Source organism: Canis aureus, chromosome 18 (assembly GCF_053574225.1).
Source record: "Canis aureus isolate CA01 chromosome 18, VMU_Caureus_v.1.0, whole genome shotgun sequence".
Lineage (NCBI taxonomy): Eukaryota > Metazoa > Chordata > Mammalia > Carnivora > Canidae > Canis > Canis aureus.
The window spans coordinates 4360826-4381682 of NC_135628.1; the positions used below are offsets into that span (position 1 = coordinate 4360826).

General features: G+C 43.3%; 2 protein-coding genes across 3 annotated transcripts in view; both read left to right on the forward strand.

The window, feature by feature from the left end:
• LOC144288462 (cortactin-binding protein 2-like) overlaps positions 1–20857 on the forward strand; it is a 78320-nt gene that overhangs the window by 56014 nt on the left and 1449 nt on the right. The window contains exons 3-5 of the mRNA XM_077855945.1: positions 2565–2789; positions 14936–15902; positions 16029–16922. Of these exons, the coding sequence (XP_077712071.1) occupies positions 2565–2789; positions 14936–15902; positions 16029–16922 (2086 nt within the window). The remainder of the gene's footprint in view (positions 1–2564; positions 2790–14935; positions 15903–16028; positions 16923–20857) is intronic.
• The window catches only part of CTTNBP2 (cortactin binding protein 2), a 70767-nt gene continuing 66530 nt past the window's right edge, over positions 16621–20857 (forward strand). Inside the window, exon 1 of one of the 2 annotated variants that reach the window (XM_077856009.1) lies at positions 16621–16759. The gene's annotated coding sequence lies outside the window, so the exon portion shown is untranslated. The remainder of the gene's footprint in view (positions 16760–20857) is intronic. The other variant, XM_077856008.1, reaches the window with a different exon arrangement.

Below are 20857 nucleotides of genomic sequence, written 5' to 3' on the forward strand. Positions count from 1 at the left end.
AGGCGTCTGACAGGGGTCTGACTTCCTCTGCAGGTTCCTGGTGAGATTGTCCGTTTGTGAGAAAATTTGAGGTCCTCTAATGGGGGAGAATGGCCTGAGCTCTTGCCTTAGGGGGCTCTGGGTTACACATTATGTCTCCCTAGGTCTGTTAGAGGCTACATTTATCTGTGCAGCAAGAATACAAGACATACTCATACTCATTGTGCGTTCTTTGGTGGGTTGGCGTGATGTCAGCTGAGAAAAGTGCCCCTCCTTGAAAGGAGCTCAAAGCAGATGTTAAGAAGACAGCCCCGCCAGGCCCACAGTGACTGGACTCTTCCTGTAATAGAGGTTATAAACTGGGTGCCCCGTCATCTTGTACTCCCAGATTTTGTTTAGATGAAGTCTCATGAGCGTTTCCCATAGACTAGGTTGGGCCATGAGCACCAAAGAGTGGGAATGAGATTGATTCAGGTCCTGTTCAATAGAGAAGTCTGGAGCACTTGACAAAAACTAGATTCTAGATGCTGCATAAGGAATGTATGCAATGCTAGCTTCATGGGTGTGCAACCTGGGCAGATGCAAAGGGCCACGCACTTAGGAAGGTCCCTTGCTTGGTTAAGTGGTATGCTGGCACCATCTTGGAATTCTTAATTTTTGAGTTAAGAGCTCTATGTTTTCATTTTTTACTGGGCCTTACAGATTATGTAGTCTGTCCTAAATTTATGAGCTACATTAAGGGAAACTATAGATGAAGAGACCCCAGCAGTGGGACGATGGGGTGGTGGCCCTCTAAAGTCACCAGGCACTTCATAGGGAAGCAGTAGGCTTTAAATATTTACTGCACTAAGTTGGTAAGGATAGCGATCGAACTGAACCAGTCGGATAGAGTCATCTGCTCCTCTCACCTCCATCTTCATCATCTACCTCCAGGCCCTTCTCACCTAGAGAGAACTAACACCACCTAGAAAGGGAGACTAGTGTCCCCCCCTTAGACACTTGCCTAAAGGGAGAAAGGTTTTCATAGACCCTCTTTTCCCAGGTGGTACACATTACCCTGCAGCCAGTCCTTGCTGCGGAAAGGAAGTTGTCCTACCACTCAAGTTGGATGTTTTAATAAAATCGAAATGGGTTTATGCCCTACAATGACTGTAGGACTTGTATTGGAGAAAAGTAAGAGGAAAAAAAAAAAAGTAAGAGAAAAACCATCGGAGTATCTCAAGTTTTTATCCAGGGTAGGGGACGAACTAGTACATTGAATAAAAAGTAAGAGAAAAGTGAAGGAAGGCAAAGTGGAATCGCTTTTGAAATCGCATCTTGGAAGTGATACTTCATGTACTGATCACTTCATTGAATTTGAAGAATCGAGAAATAGCAAATGCTTTTTGACTCGTAAGTCGGATTGACTTGTAAGTTTAAAACAATCCTCTGAAAGCTAGCTGAAATTTAACGGTGGAACTGGGCTTTCTGCAAACTGTATTTCTTAATCTAGTTTGGTAATAGGAAAAGAAATGTTAGATTTTCCCATTTGTCATTTGCCCTTGTGTTTATCTAGTTGTTGGCTTGCCCACAGTGGTCTAAAAATGGAAAAATCTAGTTGTTTAATGCAGCTACTTTTAAAGTGAGGAAGTTTATGTAATATTTCATTAGAAAACACATTTAACATTTTGGACAATTAGCTTGATTTATTGTAAAGTCATTTAGTTTTTCCGCTGGCAGTGACACAGAATAATTTTTTTCTGGTGGCTATTCCACATGACCTGAGTTTGGAAAATGTTGCTCGTTTCAGTATGTTTCTAGTATTTTCCATCTTATGCAAAGACTGTTGTAGGCTAATTATAGAAAATTGCATTTAGTGCCATGTGGATGTGAAATTAACTTTGACGCTGAAGGACTGACACTGAGAGTGAAATGAGGTTACATTCTTTTCTGGGACTCTGGGAACTCGATTGTAATGCCCTTCAACAATGAGGAGATATTTGCATCTTAAATCTTCTAGAGGTTTTTGTTGTTGTTGTTGCTTTGTCAGACTTCACAAAATATGAATGTTGTGACTCTTTGACGTAAAAATCTCATGAAGTATTTTCTTCTTTAGCAAAGATCCTTATAAATTCTGACTACACAAAACTTGTAGATTTATATTTGGTGACTTAGCTTGATAAGTATTAGGAGAAATAGAAGTTCTATCAGGATATAGAGATAATTTCACTTTTGAACTTTTGCTAAAAGTTATTTTAATTGTTGGTACTTCTGACTTGACCTTAAATGAAAAAAGACTGTACCTAAAACACAGATCCTTGAAGAAATGTGCGTCGTGGGAAAAAAACTGTATTTGCATCATTCGTAACTTAAAAGACATTCTTAAAGGAAGGAAATTCGAATGTCCACTGAGTGGCACGCCAGGCTAGTCAGGGATTGGGGTCACATTCCCTCACTTCTCGCTCAACTGCCCGAAATCCTATGTAAGCCGTTACTCAAAACAGTTGTGAATACCATTTGGAAAAGTAATCATGAAACCTTCTTATAAATATCTTTCTGTATATTTTTATTTCTTTCTTCAATACATTCCTCTGATTTCGTTCTAGGCTCGCAGGAAGGAGGTATTTATCCAGGAACGGTATGGGAGATTTAATCTGAATGACCCATTCTTGGCACTGCAGAGAGACTATGAGGCAGGTGCCGGCGAGAAAGAGAAGAAGCCAGTTTGTACCAACCCCCTCTCCATCCTTGAAGCGGTCATGGCCCACTGCAGAAAGATGCAGGAGAGGATGTCCACGCAGCTGGCTGCTGCTGAAAGCCGACAAAAGAAGGTATTGAGTCTCTCACACAGTCATTTTTTTCCTCCAGCACCGCGTCGAATGAAGAAACCATCTCCAGGCTTGTTGCCTGTTCTTTAATCTGGTCATTTTCAAGAAGGGTGAGGATAAATGCCTCAAAATGCAAAATGCGGAGAGATTCTGGTGGCCTCTTTCAAATATAATTCAGGAATAACACTGAGCTATAAAATAAATATTACAAAGAAATTATGTTTCCTATAAAGGTTACTTTGGTGCTGTCTTTAAAATATGCAGGTGGTCTTTTTTTTTTTTTTTTTTTTTTTGATTTCCCTTTTCTAGTGCCATAAGATGTGCTCAGCGGCTGGGTGGGGGATCCAGTTATTTGAACCAAGATTCTTTTTTTTTTTTTTAGTAGTTTTTTTGGCTTTTTTTTTTTTAAAGATTTTATTTATTCATTCATGAGAGACACAGAGAGAGTGAGAGAGAGAGAGAGAGAGAGAGGCAGAGTCATAGGCAGAGAGAGAAGCAGGCCCCATGCAGGGAGCCCCATGCAAGACCCGATCCTGGGACCCCAGGATCATGCCCTGAGCTGAAGGCAGACGCTTAACTGCTGAGCCACCCAGGACTCCCCTAGAACCAAGATTCTGATCAGATAGTGGCACCCCCAACTTCTTTATCCAGCTTCTGTCTCAACTATTTCTTTGCAACTAGAAATTACTTTTTTTTTTTTTCAGTGATGTCTTTGGAAAATGAAATTAGCATGAGGAGAATAGAATGAAATTTGTGTGGTATATGCAGTCTCACAACGTGTCATTTGAAGTCCTGGTTAGTCTCAGACTCGCCTCTGGGGGCTGGTGGCGGTGTCTGCTGCAGACCTCCAGGCTCCTGCTCACATGTGTTTCATTTAAACCAACCTCCTCGCCCCTTCTCACCTCCCCCACCAACACACACACACGTATTTACTGTACTTGAGTACACGCTTCAGAGTCCTAAGTGATAAAAAACTTATTGACTTACTGCCATCAGCCGTAAGGAAATGGAGGTTTAAATGTTGTCCTTCTGATAGGCTGCCAAGACTACTGATTGCGTTTATTAGAAGAGGATAAGGAAGTCAGAGAGGCTAATATCATCCAGAGTGATGAGAATTTAAAGTGATCTGTTCTTCCATCCATCGTTAAAGCATAGGTTTAAATGTTTCCTCTATTTGTCCTTTTCAGAGAACTAGTTATAGTTCACACGTAACACCTGGTGTATGATTAACCTGAGTGCAGTATACTGTAAATATTTATGATGCTGTCATTTCATGTGTGTGTTTGTCCCTATAATCATAGCCTTGCATTGACATATGTGTGCCCGTGCTCCGGGATAGGTGTGGACGGAAAGCAAACTTCATCTTCAGTATGTCAGGAGGTAGAAAGCTAAAGCACTGGGTAATTAGTACAGAGGGATAGAAGGCCTTCCCCGGACGTGCGGCAAAACCAAACAGTTTTACTCTGGACTTTGCAAACCCTTTGCGAAGCCCTGCAGACGACCACTGAGGTGACTGGAGATTTTCGGAAATCCCCAGGAACCGCACAAGCAAGAACCAGTATATTTCAGCTGATGTCACTGAAGCTCGTTTGTGTTTCTTGGATGAGGCACGTTTCAATTATATTCTTAACGTGTCAAATGAGCTATTTCATAATAAAGTGTGCCTTCTGGGTTTTATGCTGCGTGATCAAAAATCAAGAAAATATTTTGTTTTCATTGTAATTTGCGTTCCATGTATGAAAATGCATGCTTTTCCTAAATTTTACTTCAGTTTTGCATTCATATCTACCATTTCTCTTGTCGGAGAAAAAGGAAGGAACTCATTTCAAGTCGAATCAAAGATTTTATTATCTGGCTGATTTTTTTTTTTTTTAATCAACTTACATCCTGTTTGTTTCTGAATGACTGGGTCATTTCCAACCTGGCTGGGAGTGAAAGGAAATTGTTTCTGTCCTATGGGTCCTGAGAGGCTAATACGAAATGAGCCAGTGATCTGTCTCCCATGTATAAGGGGGAGACAGGAGTCCTTTATGGTCAAATTCATTGGCCTGCATAGTCTCAGTGAAAGGTTGCTCTGATAGGCAGTGCTGCTCTTTATCCATAAAGAATATTCTCTCCTGGTAGATCATAGCATGTGAGAAGTTACACTTTGTACTGTTATCCTGACTCTTTACTTATAAAGAAAACATCACATCAGCTGATAAGAGCAGAAACACCAAAGTTATCTTTTTAACACCAAAACTACCTGTCACGCTGTTCATCTTGAAAGTAAATATTTTATCCAAACATCTTCACTTCTCTTGCATATAGAATAAATTGAAGCTTTAGGAATCTAAAAGCGGCAAGACAAAAAAAATCCATTATTTTAAATGAGTCCAGTTCTTTAAATTACTGCCAGAACAGAAGTTGGGGAAAGCAAAGGTCCCATTATCTACAATTCAAGTATTTATTATCTGACACTGGCCATAGCTCTTTGGTAATTCTAAGACATTTGGCCTGAACACTGCTCTGGTTGGCCTTTCAAGGCGGGAGAAGAGGCTCCATGCTCATTCATGCATTGATTCCTGCTGAGACTACTAATAGGAGGGTTAACTGTTTGGTAATTTGTGTGCCAGGAAAATTTGGGCAAGAGTCAATTTGGCAAATGCACTAAAGCCTGTAAAGCCACTTTGAATAAGCTAATGAGTAATCATCGTGGGGAACTTTGCCTCCAGTAATCTACTTTCTGTTTAGAGCCAATAACCTAGGGTGAAATGATATTTGGGTTTTTATTATTTATCATGTGCATCATATGCTAATGGAATTTCCATGCTAATTTATTTTCAATCATTTATTCATACTTATAAAGTACAATTTCTAGCCCTGGAATAGGAAAGACCTTTTAATTTGAACAGAGCCTTTCAAAGTCAGAAGCCAAAATAATAACTAGGAAATTCAAAAGGGAGCATTTTTTTTTTTTTTAACCAGTGAAAAAAACGTAACAGACGCTCTGTGTAGTAGCTATGGCTTCTAGGTAGCAGCTTAGTATAATGAGGTACGCTGAAAGGCACTAGATGTGCCAGGTAGGATTTTTAGTTGTGAGCTAGTGAAGCTGGTGTTCATGGGGTTAAGCAGGAAAGCGTTTTGGTTGGTTTAATGGTAGAGCATGTCTGGAAAAGCTAGGGGACCAGGTCTTAATGAGCTAGCATCACTGACAGGTGACCACTGTCAAGCGAGTCTGCAGTGGGTAAGGCTTCTGCTGATGAGAGGTGAGGACTGTAGCTTGCTGACACCAGACAGCATGACTACATCATGCTCTCGGTCTTGAGTGGGGCCTCCCCCAGCCCTGCTCTTTGCATCACTCACTTCCAAGTTGAAGCCTAAGAGCAGATGCATTTGGTTTTCCAAGCTTAGGCCCGACACCCTCTCCCTGGCTACAGGGAAGTCCAGGAAAGCAGCTATTGGGCATGTTTAGCTTCTAACAGGGGAGAATCATAAGGTAGAGAATTCTTCTAAACATAGGAAGGAGTTACAGGTGCTAGACAACCACAGAAATGACAAATGGGCCAGAAAAGAACAGTCGAATTGTTTTTAGTTTATTTCATATGCCTTTTTCTTCCTGTGATGAATAATTGTACTTGGTTCTGCCTTTTGTTATTCAGCACTCTCTACTTCATTATAGCGGTTGCCTCGTAACATAGAAATACAATTTAACTTTAAGTTGCTTTTTAGACTTTCAAGAATAAAATGATAGAGAATCATCTAAAATAATATTTTTTAGAAAGAGTATTTAGGATACCTTGTACAAGAATAGTTTTTTTTTTTTTTTTTAGCTCATTCATGAATATTTTTTATAAACAGTAATTCACTATGACTTCCCAGGAGCGTCGCGGAGTGATTAGTAAAGGGGGAGCTGGAGACTAAGGTCTGTGGCTCTGAGCAGAGATTTCGAAGAGAGGGTAGTTGGCTGGATCCATGTCTTGTCCTCCCTCTCTTGAAACTCTAGATCAAGAGGAAGAGCTAGAGGAGAACTGCAGAGCCTGGATGATAGCTATAACCCCTGTAAAGAAAAAAAATCTTTCCAGGTATCTTATTGTTATATATTTGTTGACTAAGATTAGGCAGATAGGTGGGGGTGACCAGGTGGAGAAGGGAACAAGGATGCAATGAGTACTGAATGATTTGGGGGAGCAATGCGGGATGTGGTTTAATGTCATAGGAGTACTTTGTGGTTCGGACGCGTGCGCTCTGCTTTCTCGCTTTACGATTGACCGTAATTGCTTTCCTCTCTTTTCCGCTTTGAATTAGAACTAATTGCCTTTACATTGCTGCTCTGCTCCCACCTACATAGTTTTCCCTTTCATTCTGTAAAAAACAGTTGTTTGGTGTTTCTTCATTCATGGCTTCCAGTCTGGGTGCTATTCTTGGAGCAACCGCCCACTTTCTCACCACCAATGAAGCTGTCTTAGTTCTTCTAAGCTCTTCCACACAATCCACTGCTTTTTTTGCAAAAGGGTTTGGCGATACTGCTCATGCAAAAATTCCCCTTCAGGGAATTGGGCCACTACTTGAAAATGGTTATAAGTAGATACAAATTGGACAGTAATATAACAAAGTCAACTGGGACTCCATAACCTATGTATATAGGAGGTGAGGACTCCTATATAATTATAATAATATGTATTTGAGTTGGGGGCTATCTCTACCCGCCTCATTAGGGTCCACAGCCCCTGGATCACTGCTCAGAACCATCCCAGATTGAGCCACTGAGAGCTCCTTTAAGCTGGCTCCTTTTGATGCGTTTTCATCATTCTTTGAGTACTTCCTTATTTTCTTGAAGCAAGATATTCCAGGCTCATATTTTTCCTATCCCATTTTTCTGGAATTAGCTATTAGTCCCAGGACCACTAGTTTCCTTTTTAATGGAAAATAGTATTTAGAAACAAGCCTAGAGTTAGGAAATTAGGTATCCTTATCATAATCCTATCTATTTTTATAAACCCACATATTTATATTTATATGTCTCTTTATTATCAAACCATGAATTCACACTAATATTGACGCCCCTGATTCTAAACCAAAGCCACAGAGTATGTTCTTGTCCTTTCTCTATTTCAAACTAACTTCTCCAAGAGCGAGAAACCTGGCTTCCATTATACTTCAATTCATTTTCTCATTTATGCAAGCTGTGAACACGGAGTCGTTTCAGAATTAGTGGGCTAATCCGTAGCCCACTAAAGAGCAAATACACAAGCCTGGAATTCACCGTTGTTTACAGATCTCTAAGGAAACATTCACACAGAGTGGAATTTAGAGGAGTATACAAATTGATGAGTTTCAAAAATGCATACACTGGTGGAATCTGTACCCCTTATAAGATAGAACATATTTACATCACCAGAGAAAGTTTCCTGGGATACTTAACTCATAAATTGCTTCCCCAATCCAAGCAACCACTGAACCATCTTCTAAATTTTTCATCATGAATTGATCTTAGCTTTATACTAGAAATTCAGGTAAATGATGACCGTAGTTAAATATTAAGCTTTAGATGCAGGAACAGTCTCTCAATTTTATTTCTCTTTTAAAAATTTTTAGTATTGAAGTATAGTTGACTACAATGTTAGTTTCAGATGGACAATGTAGTGATGAGACAGTTCTGTCCATTATGCAGCGTTCACCACAATAAATGTAAGCAGCATCTGTCACCATGCAGTATAATGACAGTTTTATTGACTGCATTCCCTCTGCTGTACGTTTCATTTCTGTGACGTGTTTGACTGGAAGTTTGTCCCCCTTAATCCCCTTCACCCATTTCACTCGTCCCTTCACCATCCCCACCTCGGGCAACCATCAGTTTTTTCTTTGTATTTAAGCATTTGTTTCTTTTGTTTGTTTGTTTGTTCATTTATTTTTTGTTTTTGTTTGTTTTAGATAACCATGTAAGTGAAATCACATGGTAGGATCTAGAGGGTATTAGTCTAAGTGAAATAAATAAGGTAGAGAAAGATCAACTTTTTCTTCATCAAAATTGTTTTGCCTATTTTCATACAAATTTGAGGGACGCCTGGGTGGCTCAGCGATTGAGCATCTTCCTTCAGCCCAGGTGTGACCCCGGGGTCCTGGGATCGAGTCCCACATCAGGATCCCCACAGGGAGCCTGCTTCTCCCTCTGACTCTCTGTGTGTCTCATGAATAAATAAATAAAATCTTAAAAAAAAAAAAGACTAAACAAAAACCAAATCTGAAATCAGCTTGTTGGTTTTGCCAAAAGTTTGCAGGGATTGAAATTTTATTGACTCCATAGACTAATTTCTTAAGAATGGACATGAATGAGATTGAGTCTTCCAACTCGTTATCATAGCATATTTGTCCCTTTTTTTTTTTTTTTAGTTTTTTATAATTTCTTTGGACAAATTTTGTTGTCTTCAGTGTAGTGGTCTTAAATGCCTTCTCCTGGGTTTATTCATAAGTATTTCATGATTTTGTTGCTATTGTAAATCACACAGCTTGAAAACTTTTCTCCAGATATTTATTGCTCGTATACAGGTATTGAAGTTATTTTTGTAGGTTGACATGGTATCCAGTGATCTTGCTAAACTTGATTTTAGTTTTAGCAGTTGTTTTGTATATTGTGTATAATTTTGTAGGCAAATAAGCATATCATCTATGAATAGAGCCCGTTTTACCACTTCTTTCTAATCGCCTATCTGCCTGCCTGCCTTGTTTTCCCCACAGCCCCTCATCATTGCACTGATTAGAACCTATTGTTGAACAGAAGTAGTGACAGAAGGACTTCAGGGCCTTCTCCTTTTCCCAGGGAGGAAAGAGTGTTTCACCATTAAGTATGATGTTAGCTGTGCTTCTTTATAGATGCTCGTAATGTCACTGAGGTTTTATTCTATGAGAGGTTTTTATCATGAGTAGGTTTTGCGTTTTGTGAAATGGTTTATCTGCATCTATTGATGTGGTCATGGTTTTTCTCTCTAGTCTTTTAAGGTGATGAATTACACTTACTTTCAAATACTGAAACAACTTGCATTCCTGAAGTTAACTTCAGAGGGTCACCTTTTATTAACCTTTTTGTGTGTTGCTGGATTTAGTTTGCCTATATTTTTCTAGGGAGTTCGTGTCTATATTCGTGAGTGATCATTTTTCTGTAAATTAAAAAAAATACTTGACTGGTTTTGATTTGAACGTAATTCTGGGATCGTAAAGTGAGTTGGAACATTTCCTTCACTATTTTCTGGAAGGGTATGTATACGTTTGGCACGATTTCTTTCTTAAATGTGTGGTGGATGTCATTAGTAAAGCCATATGAGCTAGAAATTTTCTTTGGGGGAAAGTTTTTATTTGTGGATTCAATTTCCTTAAAAGATATGAAGCCATTCCAATTTATGTCAATCTTAAAAGTTGTGTGTTTAAGAGGAATTTGATTTGTTGAATTTATTGACACAAAGTTAATCCTTATTCTTTAAAATTCCTTCTGTACTTATATTCCCTTATAAAAGCCTAATTTTTATGATTTGTGTTTTCTATGTTGCTCAGTCTTCTTATGCTAACTGCTTAATAATATTATTTTTTAGATGAAAAATGTTTGGCTTTGTTAATTTCTCTAGTATTTTGTCTCCTATTTCATTGATTTATCACCTATGTTATTGTTTCCTTTTACTTTATATTTAATTTGCTTTTTTTGAGCTTCCTAAGGTGAAACTTAGATTGATTTGAGACAACTCCTCTAATATATGCAGTTAGAGATAGAAATTTCTCTCTATTCTCTGCTTTAGATGCTTTAAATTATCTTCCTTCACTGCATCCCACAGATTTTCATGTTGTGTTTTTATTTTCATTCAGCACAAAATATATTCTAATTTTCATTCAGCACAAAATATATTCTATATTCCTTTGTGATTCCTCATTAGAAATATGTTGTTTTGTTTTTGAAGTTTGGCCTGTTCCTGATATCTTACTGTGATTTATTTACAATTTGATTCTGTTGTCAGAGAACATAATCTGTAAGACTTTAGTCTTCTGTAAATTGTTGGTGGTTTTTAATAGCTCAGCAAGTGCATCTGGAAAGACTGTAGCTTCTCGAGTCTTGGAGTATTCTGTTCCAAATAGAGATAATAATTTATATTATTATCATTTATATTATAGTTTCTGTGTTTATAATGTGTCTTTTTTTCTTTGGCTGCTTTCAAGATCATTTCTTATCCCTGTTATCAGTGTTTATACTATGATGTGCTTAGGTATGATTTTATATATATATATATAATATATAAATATATATAATACATATATATGAGTTCAGGACTACTGAGCTTTCTAGATTTGTTTTTTTTTTTTTTACCAAATTTGTGAATTTTTTGGCCATTTTTTCTTTCATTTTTCTTCCCCATTCTCTCTTCATTTTGGACCCCAGTTATGTAGAATTTAAAACACTTTGTATTGTCCCTGTAACCCTTTATATTACAGGTCCCTGAGGTGCTGTTCACTTTTTCAATCATTTTTTTTTATATTCCTTAAATAGGATACTTTCTTTTGTTCTATTTTCAAACTCGTTGTCTCTCAAATCTACTCTCTCAAATCTATTAAGCCTATCCAGTTAGGTTTTTTTTTTTTTTTCATTTTATATTAATACCTTTAAATAGCACAAATAATTATTATATTATGAATTGAAAACATAACATTTTTCAATGCCAGGCACAATGATACATGCTTTACATGCATTGCCTCATTTGATCTTATAAAGTAATAAGTATTGCTCTATGGTGCAGATAAGGGAACCAAATAGAACCGATCTTTAGAGAGAATTTACCAAGGTCACACAGCTAAGAAGTTTGGGACAGACCTTGGTACTACATCTCTTACCTCTTGCAAGCACAAAAACTTTGTCCCTGGGCCAGAATGGCCATGGAATTTTTTTTAATATAAAAAATATTTTTAAGTATGGAATATATTTATAAACCAGTTGGAAGCAGCTGGTACAGAGGGGGATGTTTATTATTTATAAAGAGCCGTGTAATAACTGATGGAGCAAGTCTCAGGTGACAGATTAATTGTCGAAACATCTGACCTTGAACAGATGGAAATTTTTCTCCCTTAGAGTAAAGGGAGGGAAATAGAACTTGGTGTGGGTATTTAAAAAAAATACCCTTCAGGGAGAGAGAGGATGTACAGGGAGTGAATTTTCTTGGTAAAAGACTATTACGGTAGACTGAGAGTTAGTTGAGTGGTCGTCGAGTGATGTTCTACGGAGAATGGCAGAAGCCTAAGTATTCCCCAAAGTGAAAACGGTAGAGGAGGCTAAACCAGGGTAGAGCGATTGATGACGGGCTCGGAACTCCATTGAGGCTGGAGCCCTGTGTGTGTAGGTGGATTGACTGTGTGGCTTCCTCTGTGCTCCACTATCTATGGTAAGATTTTAGAAGACTTGTGTTCATCTGAGATAAGACTTGTAAGATCTGAGTGATGCGAGAACATAGATACAAAAGAATTATGAGTGCTTTTATAGGAGTATAATTTTTTGTATGAATATGTGAGATTTGTTGAGTCGATCTCCTGTTAGAAGTCTCTCTTAAATTTGATTCTCAAGTGTGAAGTGTAAGTCTTCAAAATAAATTTTTCAAAAAACTTATGACCCCTAGTGAAGAAATAATGTGAGCAAGATCTATGATGTGGTGAGAGAAGCTGGAGAGAAGTGGAAATCTGAGTTCCAGGAGTCTGACACTGGTTAACTCGATGACATCAGAGAGAGCACTAATTTGCCTTCTAGTTAGTTGTTGTGTAAAATGAAGGTAGCCCTTAAAGTTCTGCAAAGCATCTTTCTTTTTTCCAGCTTCCAAGGTAAATTATGGAACTCCTCTTTTTTTAAAAAAGCTGAAAATTGACCTAGTTTGGCTTTTTTCCCAACATTGCTGTAAAAAAATTGGGGCAGTGGTTAATACAAAATTTAAAATTTTCTTCACAGTTCTGACTCTGTGTATGCCATGCCTTCATCAGAAACTATTTGCTGCAGTTAGAAGAGTTGAATGTGTTTCTGACTATTGAAAGTCAAATTTTCTGTGAGGCACCTACATAATAAAATATGCATATAAACATATGACAGCGCCCTTGTTCCCCACATCTTACCTAATGTATTTATGAAGATACCCCTAAAATCACGTATAGGAGTCGAGTGTATGTGTATAAACAGTTGTCACTGATTATTCTCGGGGAATTACCTGTATTCCTGACCACCTGTTAACGGGACCCATGCAATGCCATTCATCTTTTTCAAGGCAGGAAGCATCCTAAAGTCAATGAATAATATCGCTGACTCTAATGAGCCATTCTCTCCTTTTGGTTCCATGACTGATTGGGAAAGTAATGGATTTTCTCAACAGGGTGAGGAACAGGAGCACGTTCTCACAACCAGTGGGTCGGTCATGTGAGCTTCTCCTTCCTCTGTTACTGATGACTAAAAACTGACTAAAATAATTACTGGATCTCCGAGAGCATGTTTATATGTAACATCTGGGGTGGTGGTCCGTGGGATGGAGGGAGTCCCTTCTGCGTCCTTATCAGGTAGATCTACTTTAACCTTTGTGAGTCAGAAATCCCTTTCCTGGATTACCAAAGGGATGCTTTTGTAGTTGGGAAGGTGAGGCCTCCTAACCTTCCTGACTGCTGCCACCCAGCTCAGGGATTTGTCCTTGTGAGCCCCTCATGGCAGCAGGCAGTCCCCTGGAAAGAAGTGAGACACCTGTGCAAACCTGTTACAGTCGTGCATCTCTGAGGCTGTGAGGCCCGTGCTCCCAGAAGGGCCATCAGTGTGCAGAAGTTTGTGGTTTCTCTGAACTAGATTGATTTCATTCCTGCACTCACCGATGTGCTGACCGCCACCGCGTGCCTGATACTGTTCTGGGTCTTGGGAGCGCAGCACAAAGGAGACAGAGTCCCTGCCCTTGTGGAGCCACGTGCGGGGGGGGGGGGGGGGGGGGTGCAGGTAGGCGCTAAAAACAAAGGGCGATGAGGGACAGGGATGGGAGGGACCACTGTTTTCAGCTGGGCACTGAGAAGGAGCCCTCGCAGCGAAGCGGACAGGTGCTGCACAGAGGCCTGGAGGAATCAGGACGTCAGACTTCTGTGTGTTGGGTGCTTTTATGCATATTGGACCCCCACCCCCACCCCGGAAATACAGAGGTTTTTTGAAAGCTCCTCCCTTACGCTGATCTACTAGAAAAGTGTTCCTTTGGAAAGCGTGGATCCTAGTGGCCTGTGGCGTGGTGAGCAGACAGGGTCTCTTCGTGAAGGGAAAGGTGCCCTCCTCTCCAGGCAGGTGCCATCCCGCGCCCGGGCAGACGATGGGGGAGTGGACAGGGCTGGAGTTTGGCTCCCACTCACCTCGCCAGCTGGCCGTCCCTGTGCGGGCCAGAAACTGCTTAGCCCGGGAGCCCAGAATGACCGTGCGTGGTGGGATTCTGGGCCTAGAGACAGGAAAGTGGAAGACCCCGAGGCCGGGCGAGAACCAGGGAGGCGGGTGGAGCGGGAGCTAAGCAAACAGATAGGATTGGAGGACATGGAGCTGGACTCAGGGTTTCCTGACGTTGATTATAGTCCTAGTAAAATATTCCTTTAGTTCTTACAGTTTTCAAAGAATGTTCATGTGTGATGTTGTAGGATTTGCACGGCAACCTATCATAAGCTTGAAGCTAAAAAATCAGCTACGCCATACAAGAAGCAAATATAGAAGCTTAGAATTTAACTCAAGTCATCCGTTTTCAGTACTTTTCTTTATATTGTGCCTCCAGGATTTGTTAATAATCCTAAGACATTCAACCTTAAAATAAATAAATAAAAAAAAAGAACAGTTCCCTTGCAGAGTTGTATTTTTACCAAAACAGAACTTTCCGAACTCTGTGTTGTGATTGGAAGTATCAGATTACGGTTCTTTTTCTACAGTTAGTAGATGTTTAAAAACCCTCTGCAGCCGTGACTTAGGCGGTGGTCCTTAGCCACTGAGCCCCGTTTGCTCGCTGCAGGAGTGCCCGCCTCCGCCTCGCAGGGTGGCCCCTTCCCCCCCCACCGTGGTCACAGGGTTCATAAGAATAGTGCCCGAGAGGCGCCCCTCCGGCCGGGAGAGTTGGTTGTGCGCGTGCTAACCCGGGCTGCCCTGTGCCCTCTTCCAGCTGGAGATGGAGAAGCTGCAGCTGCAGGCGCTGGAGCAGGAGCACAAGAAGCTGGCGGCCCGCCTGGAGGAGGAGCGCGGCAAGAACAAGCACGTGGTGCTGATGCTGGTCAAGGAGTGCAAGCAGCTGTCGGGCAAGGTCATCGAGGAGGCGCGCAAGCTGGACGCCGCCGTGTCCCAGCTGGAGGAGGAGCGGGCGCGCGGCCGGGCCCTGCAGGAGGAGCTGGGCGCCGAGCGGCGGAGGGGCGCAGACCTGGAGGCGCACCTGGAGAAGCAGCTGTCGGACTCGGACACGGAGCGCGAGCAGCTGCGCGCCCGGCTGCACCGCGAGGAGGCGCTGGCCGCGGGGCTGCGGGACGAGCTGGAGCGGCTGCGCCGGGCGCTGGAGCAGCTGCGCAGGCCGGGCCTCGCGCCCCCGCGGAAGGCCAGGGACCAGGCCAGGGACCAGGCCAGGGACCAGGCCAAGGACCAGACCAAGGACCCGGCCAAGGACCGCCGCTCGCCCCCGCCCGCCCCCGCCCCCGCCCCCTGCCACGCCGCCTGCCAGACCGACGCGCCGCCCGACGACCCCGCCCGCCGCCCGCCGCTGCCCCTGCCCGCCCGCCCGTGCCCCGGGGGCGCCAGGGGGGCCGCGGGCCCGGGTGCCCCTCCCGGCCGGCCGCCCCCCGAGCGCCAGGCGGCCCCCCCCGGGGACCTGGCGGCCGCGCCCCCGCCGCCCCCCGCCGCCCGCAGGCCCGAGGAGAACGGGCCCCCGCCCCCCGCAGGCGCCGCCGGCCCCCAGGGCCCCGTGACCCCCGCCGCCGCCGCTCCCCCCGCAGGTGCCATCGGCCCCCAGGGCCCTGCGCCCCCGCCCCCCGCAGGTGCCATCAGCCCCCAGGGTCCCGTGACCCCCGCAGGTGCCGTCGGCCCCCAGGGCTCTGCGCCCCCCGCAGGTGCCACCGCCCCCCAGAGCCCCGCGCCCCCTGCAGGTGCCGCCGCCCCCCAGGGCCCTGCGCTCCCGCCCCCCGCAGGTGCCATCAGCCCCCAGGGCCCTGCGCCCCCGCCCCCCGCAGGTGCCATCAGCCCCCAGGGCCCTGCGCCCCCGCCCCCCGCAGGTGCCATCGCCCCCCAGGGCCCCGCGCCCCCCGCGCCCCCCGCAGGTGCCGCCGCCCCCCAGGGCCCCGCGCCGCCGCCGCCCGCGCCCGCCTCCCACCCGCCGGGCACCAGCGCCGCCTTCCCCCCGGGGCCCAACCCGCGCGTCCAGGCCGCCAGATTCCGATTCCAGGCCAGCGCCAACGACCCGGACCAGAACGGGAACACCACGCAGAGCCCCCCGTCCAGGGACGTGTCTCCCACGAGTCGTGACAACCTCGTGGCCAAACAGCTGGCCCGGAACACGGTGACCCAGGCGCTGTCGAGGTTCACGGGCCCCCAGGCAGGGCCGCCCCCCAGGCCCGCGGGGGGCCCCGGCGGCGACGTGGGCATCGGCACCGGCACCGGCACCTGCCCTCCCGTCGGTCGGACCAGCCTAAAGACTCCCGGGGTAGCCCGAGTCGACAGAGGAAACCCTCCTCCCATCCCTCCAAAAAAGCCAGGGCTCTCCCAGACTCCTTCTCCGCCACACCCCCAGCTCAAGGTCCTCCTGGATAGCAGGGCCCCCAGCGCAGGGGCCAAAGTTGATAACAAAACTCTGGCTTCGCCTCCTTCCAGTGGGCCACAAGGGAACAGGGTAATAAGTGAGGAGACTCTCCCTAAGTCATCTTCCCCTCAGCTGCCACCAAAACCGTCCATAGATTTAACTGTGGCACCGGCAGGCTGTGCCGTTGCGGCCCTGGCCACGTCTCAGGTGGGTGCCCGGCCTGCTGAAACCCCTGGACCGAACCAACCTGCATGTTCAGAGCGTTCCCTTGTCATTCCCACCACCATTGCCTCTTGCTCTTCCATAAACCCTGTTAGTGCCTCATCCTGTAGAGCAGGTGCCTCAGACAGCCTCCTGGTAACAGCATCAGGTAAAGGGATTGAAATGTTATACCCTTCCTTAAAAATGCGGCCTGTCTTTTCACTTGCCTTCATTTCCTTCACATTGCCTTGAAACTTGTTTTTTTAGCTTGACACTTTTTTTTATTTTCCTATTTCTTTCCCCTCTCTTTTTTTTCTTTTTCTTTTCCTTTTTCTTTCTTTCTTTCTTTCTTTTTTTTTTTTTGTATTTTTCTTTAAAGGCTCCGGGGTATAGTGATTCATCTTGCTTTATGAATTGTGGTTTCTTTATGCTAAGTACTTTCTTAAAATAACCTGAAAGTAGCAGTTTGGGAGCCCATGGAGACCATTGATGTAGAGACACTGAAGCATTTCCATGGGAAGAAAGACTTTTTAAATATTTATCTCACAGGCCTTCAGTATTAGGGGGTCATCACCAGACAATCTGCGTTCAATTCTGTCCCTTCTGAGAGAAAGTTAAAAAAATCTTTTCAAGTGGCCATTGACACGACAGTCTGCCTGGGATTATCAGGTTGATTCTATTTGCTCTGTCATTGGTATGTTCCAAGTTTTAATATTGTTATGGCATTCTTTTTGACCTCAAAAACAGAGTATTTTAAGTCTCTGTTCTTAGTTTGTTTCAAAAGCCGTTTATTCTGTTCCAGGCTGTTGTCTTCCAACACTTGAGCACAGATGGATAACCTGGCATGTGGGCTCCATTAGAAGAGGTCCTCATGGCAGATGTGGTTTATGAAGTCCCCGAATGGGGGACTCTTAAACAAGGGAGTTGATAAAAAAAAAATAGACTTTTCTCCTTTTTGTTACACAGTGTAGAGGAAGCAATGCTTGACATGACTGGATCAGTTCTTCACTGAGTAAAGGTGGCTCTAAAATAATGCTAGAGTGTCGAAGTTCTGTTGAAACTTGACGGAAGTCTCTCTATCGTGGGATCTTAGTGGCTACCAGAGACCGCTGGTCCTAATGAGAGAGAACTTTAAGAATTAAAGGAAAGTTTGAGTGGTGTTATATTTAAAACTCAGGGTGTGGGGAATGGAAATGAGAAACATAGGTAGCACTGTTCTTGCTGACTGTCAGGGAATGAGAGCAATATTCCAGGCCTTACTTATCTAATTACAAGCAGTCTCCATGAAATTATGCTCCCTGAGAGGCTGCTGTTCCTGTGTTGGTGCGTAATTGGGAACTGGAGACGGCACGGGCTTTGATGGCAGTCAGAGCTGCACTGGAATCTAGGATCCGCAATTTATGGCTGTGCATTTTGGTGATGTTCTTGGACTGAGCAAGTTTTCTCATCCTTAATATGGAGCTTAATGCTACTCATATGGGGCAGGGTGGCTATTAGGATTAACTCTCCTCACGTGCAAAGAGCTTGGTATTGCACTTAGAGCAGCATGAGTGATGAATAAATAGAGGTGATGTTATTGCTTCATCGATATTGTTGCTTAAAAAATCTTGGAGAATTTGCTTTAAAGTTGACCTATGCTATTATTACTTTGTACTAGCTTCACAGGCATTCGGCATTCCATATTTTTTATTCAAAATGGTATTACTGAGCTGGACAGCCCTTCCCATGGCCTAAAAGGATGTTAGGTATTGTCCAGAGCTAAATCCATGCTCAAAGGAGGAATTTTTGCTATCATTCAGGAGAATCCAAGAATGTACCATAAGCTCTTAAGGCAGCCTCAAAGCACAAGTTCCAAAAATGTTTGGGGGCAGTGGCATTGCTGTTGATGTAAATGCACAAACTAAAACAGAAAACACTTCCTGTAGTTTTTAAAAGCTACAAAACCATCTTTGCTTTGTACCTTGATGCTTTACCAGTTATTGCCTCGGTCCTTACTGTGTCCCAGGTTCAGCTTCAGTGTCTGGTTTCAGTGGAAAAGCTTTAAAATCAGCATCTATTACCGAGGAACATTTCAGCAGGATCTGAAATTTTTAAGACCAGAGAATTCCTAGTCTATAATGTACTCACCAGAATGACCTGTCTGGGATAGAGTGGAATTTCGGATACAGGAGCAATAATCCCTGGGGATAAAGCCCTTGGCTTGTGTCCAGAGAGCAAAGGAGAATGAATAATGGAACCGAAGAAGTAGCAGCCACTAAAGATAGGTGAAACCGGTTCCTCGTTTTCTGTTTTCTGATTTTGCAGTTTGGCCAAAATAATCCAGAATTCCAGGATTACCTTGGTGGGATGATAAATCTCCACACTGCTTGATTATAAGGAGGAGTAGTCATGCAGCAAGCTTTTCCTGACCATCTTGTCTGGGGAATAAAAAAGTTGTTATAGTTACACAGGAAGGGTGATTAAATCAACCATGGGTGTAGGTAGGTCAGCCTCAATTTTCCAAATGAGATACAGGATTTCAACTGGTTTTCATTCACAGTGTCCCTATTTTTGCTGCCATGCTCCTTGCAACCAGGAAGCACCAGAGCTCTTTCCATCCTATTTTTTTTTGAAGATTTTATTTATTTATTCATGAGAGACACAGAGAGAGGGGCAGAGACACAGGCAGAGGGAGAAGCAGGCTCCCTATGGGTAGCCCGTTGTGGAACTCGATCCCAGGACCCCGGGGTCACCCCCTGAGCCAAAGGTGGACGCTCAACCACTGAGCCACCCAGGTGCCCCTCCATCCTACTTCTGAATCTCTCTGTGCCTGGGTGAGCTTGTGCCTCCCTAGATCATAAGCTCATTGGAGGTTATCAATCTTCTAAATAGCCGCTCCTGCCATGTGGTTGGTACGAGCCGGGCATGAGGACAGAGCACGTCTGCCAAATCCTTGGTAGATAGATGTCTGTTCCAAATTCAGTGAGGAAAAGAGCTCTGGAGAGTCTGAGAAGGCAGGGTTAGGTCATTTCTGCCTCTTTCTCAGATCACCCTAAAGAGCACATTTGCTCTGAGCCATTAGTTTTTTTCATCCAAAAATGAAATCATCGAACCAAAAAAATAATAATAATAGTTCCAGACCAGAAAGATTTCTTAAACTTGCCTGTTGAATTTTTCAAACAGCAGTACGTTACCTCTCCCTTCTCGGAGAACCACTGGATCCCACATATTTTTAAAAACTCTAAAACTCTGAGTTTCCGTATCAGCTTGGATCTGCGACAATGTGTAAGCTAAAGCACCCCTGAGGAGATCTGCAATGGTAGAAGAGCCCGTTCTCATGAATTAGGTTGTAAATTACTCTATTAGCAGTTGGGATGGCCAAATGTTACATTTTAAATAGCATCTTAAATTCTAAATGAATTAGAATTTTTTTTGTTTTTTTTGTTCCCCCGAACTTGTCCAGTGAACACATTTTAACTGTTAGATGAACAGAAGCCTAAACCAGAAATCACCCCAGGCAACTGAGTTTTCATACCCTTGGAAATTTGTTTCTGGTTTGTTTCATTTGGGGAATTTTTTTGGGGGGAGGTGCAACGGGTGGGTTCGTACATCTTATTTAATTTGATTCAGACATTTTTTGCCTTAAAACATATTTTTTAAAAAATTATCCTCCATGTATGATTGGCTTAAAGTTGAAATCTGAAAATGAGATTGACCTGAGCTATGACATTAACCTTCTCCACACTCTGAAGCTGATGCCAGAAGCTGTTCTCAACTTTTCTTCCCTCTTGCATTGCATGTCCTGCCTGTTTCCTTACTCGCCCAGCGCATGTTCTGCAAGATGCTCACCTTTACTAATGTTTGCACATGACACCACAAAGCCGAGTGACCTTTTTCTAACATCATTAAAGTAGCTGTATGACGCAGGCCTGTTCTAGCATCACCTAACCCGTCAATAAATATCACCATTTTCATCATTGTTGGGAATTTTCAAATGAACCATAAAGTCTTTATTTTATTAAAATAGCTCAAGCAATTGGAAACGATATGGGGATAAAAAAATGTATTTAAACTTTAAGAATATGGGTATTTATAAAGCATTGTTCTTTTGTCAAAGATTTCAAA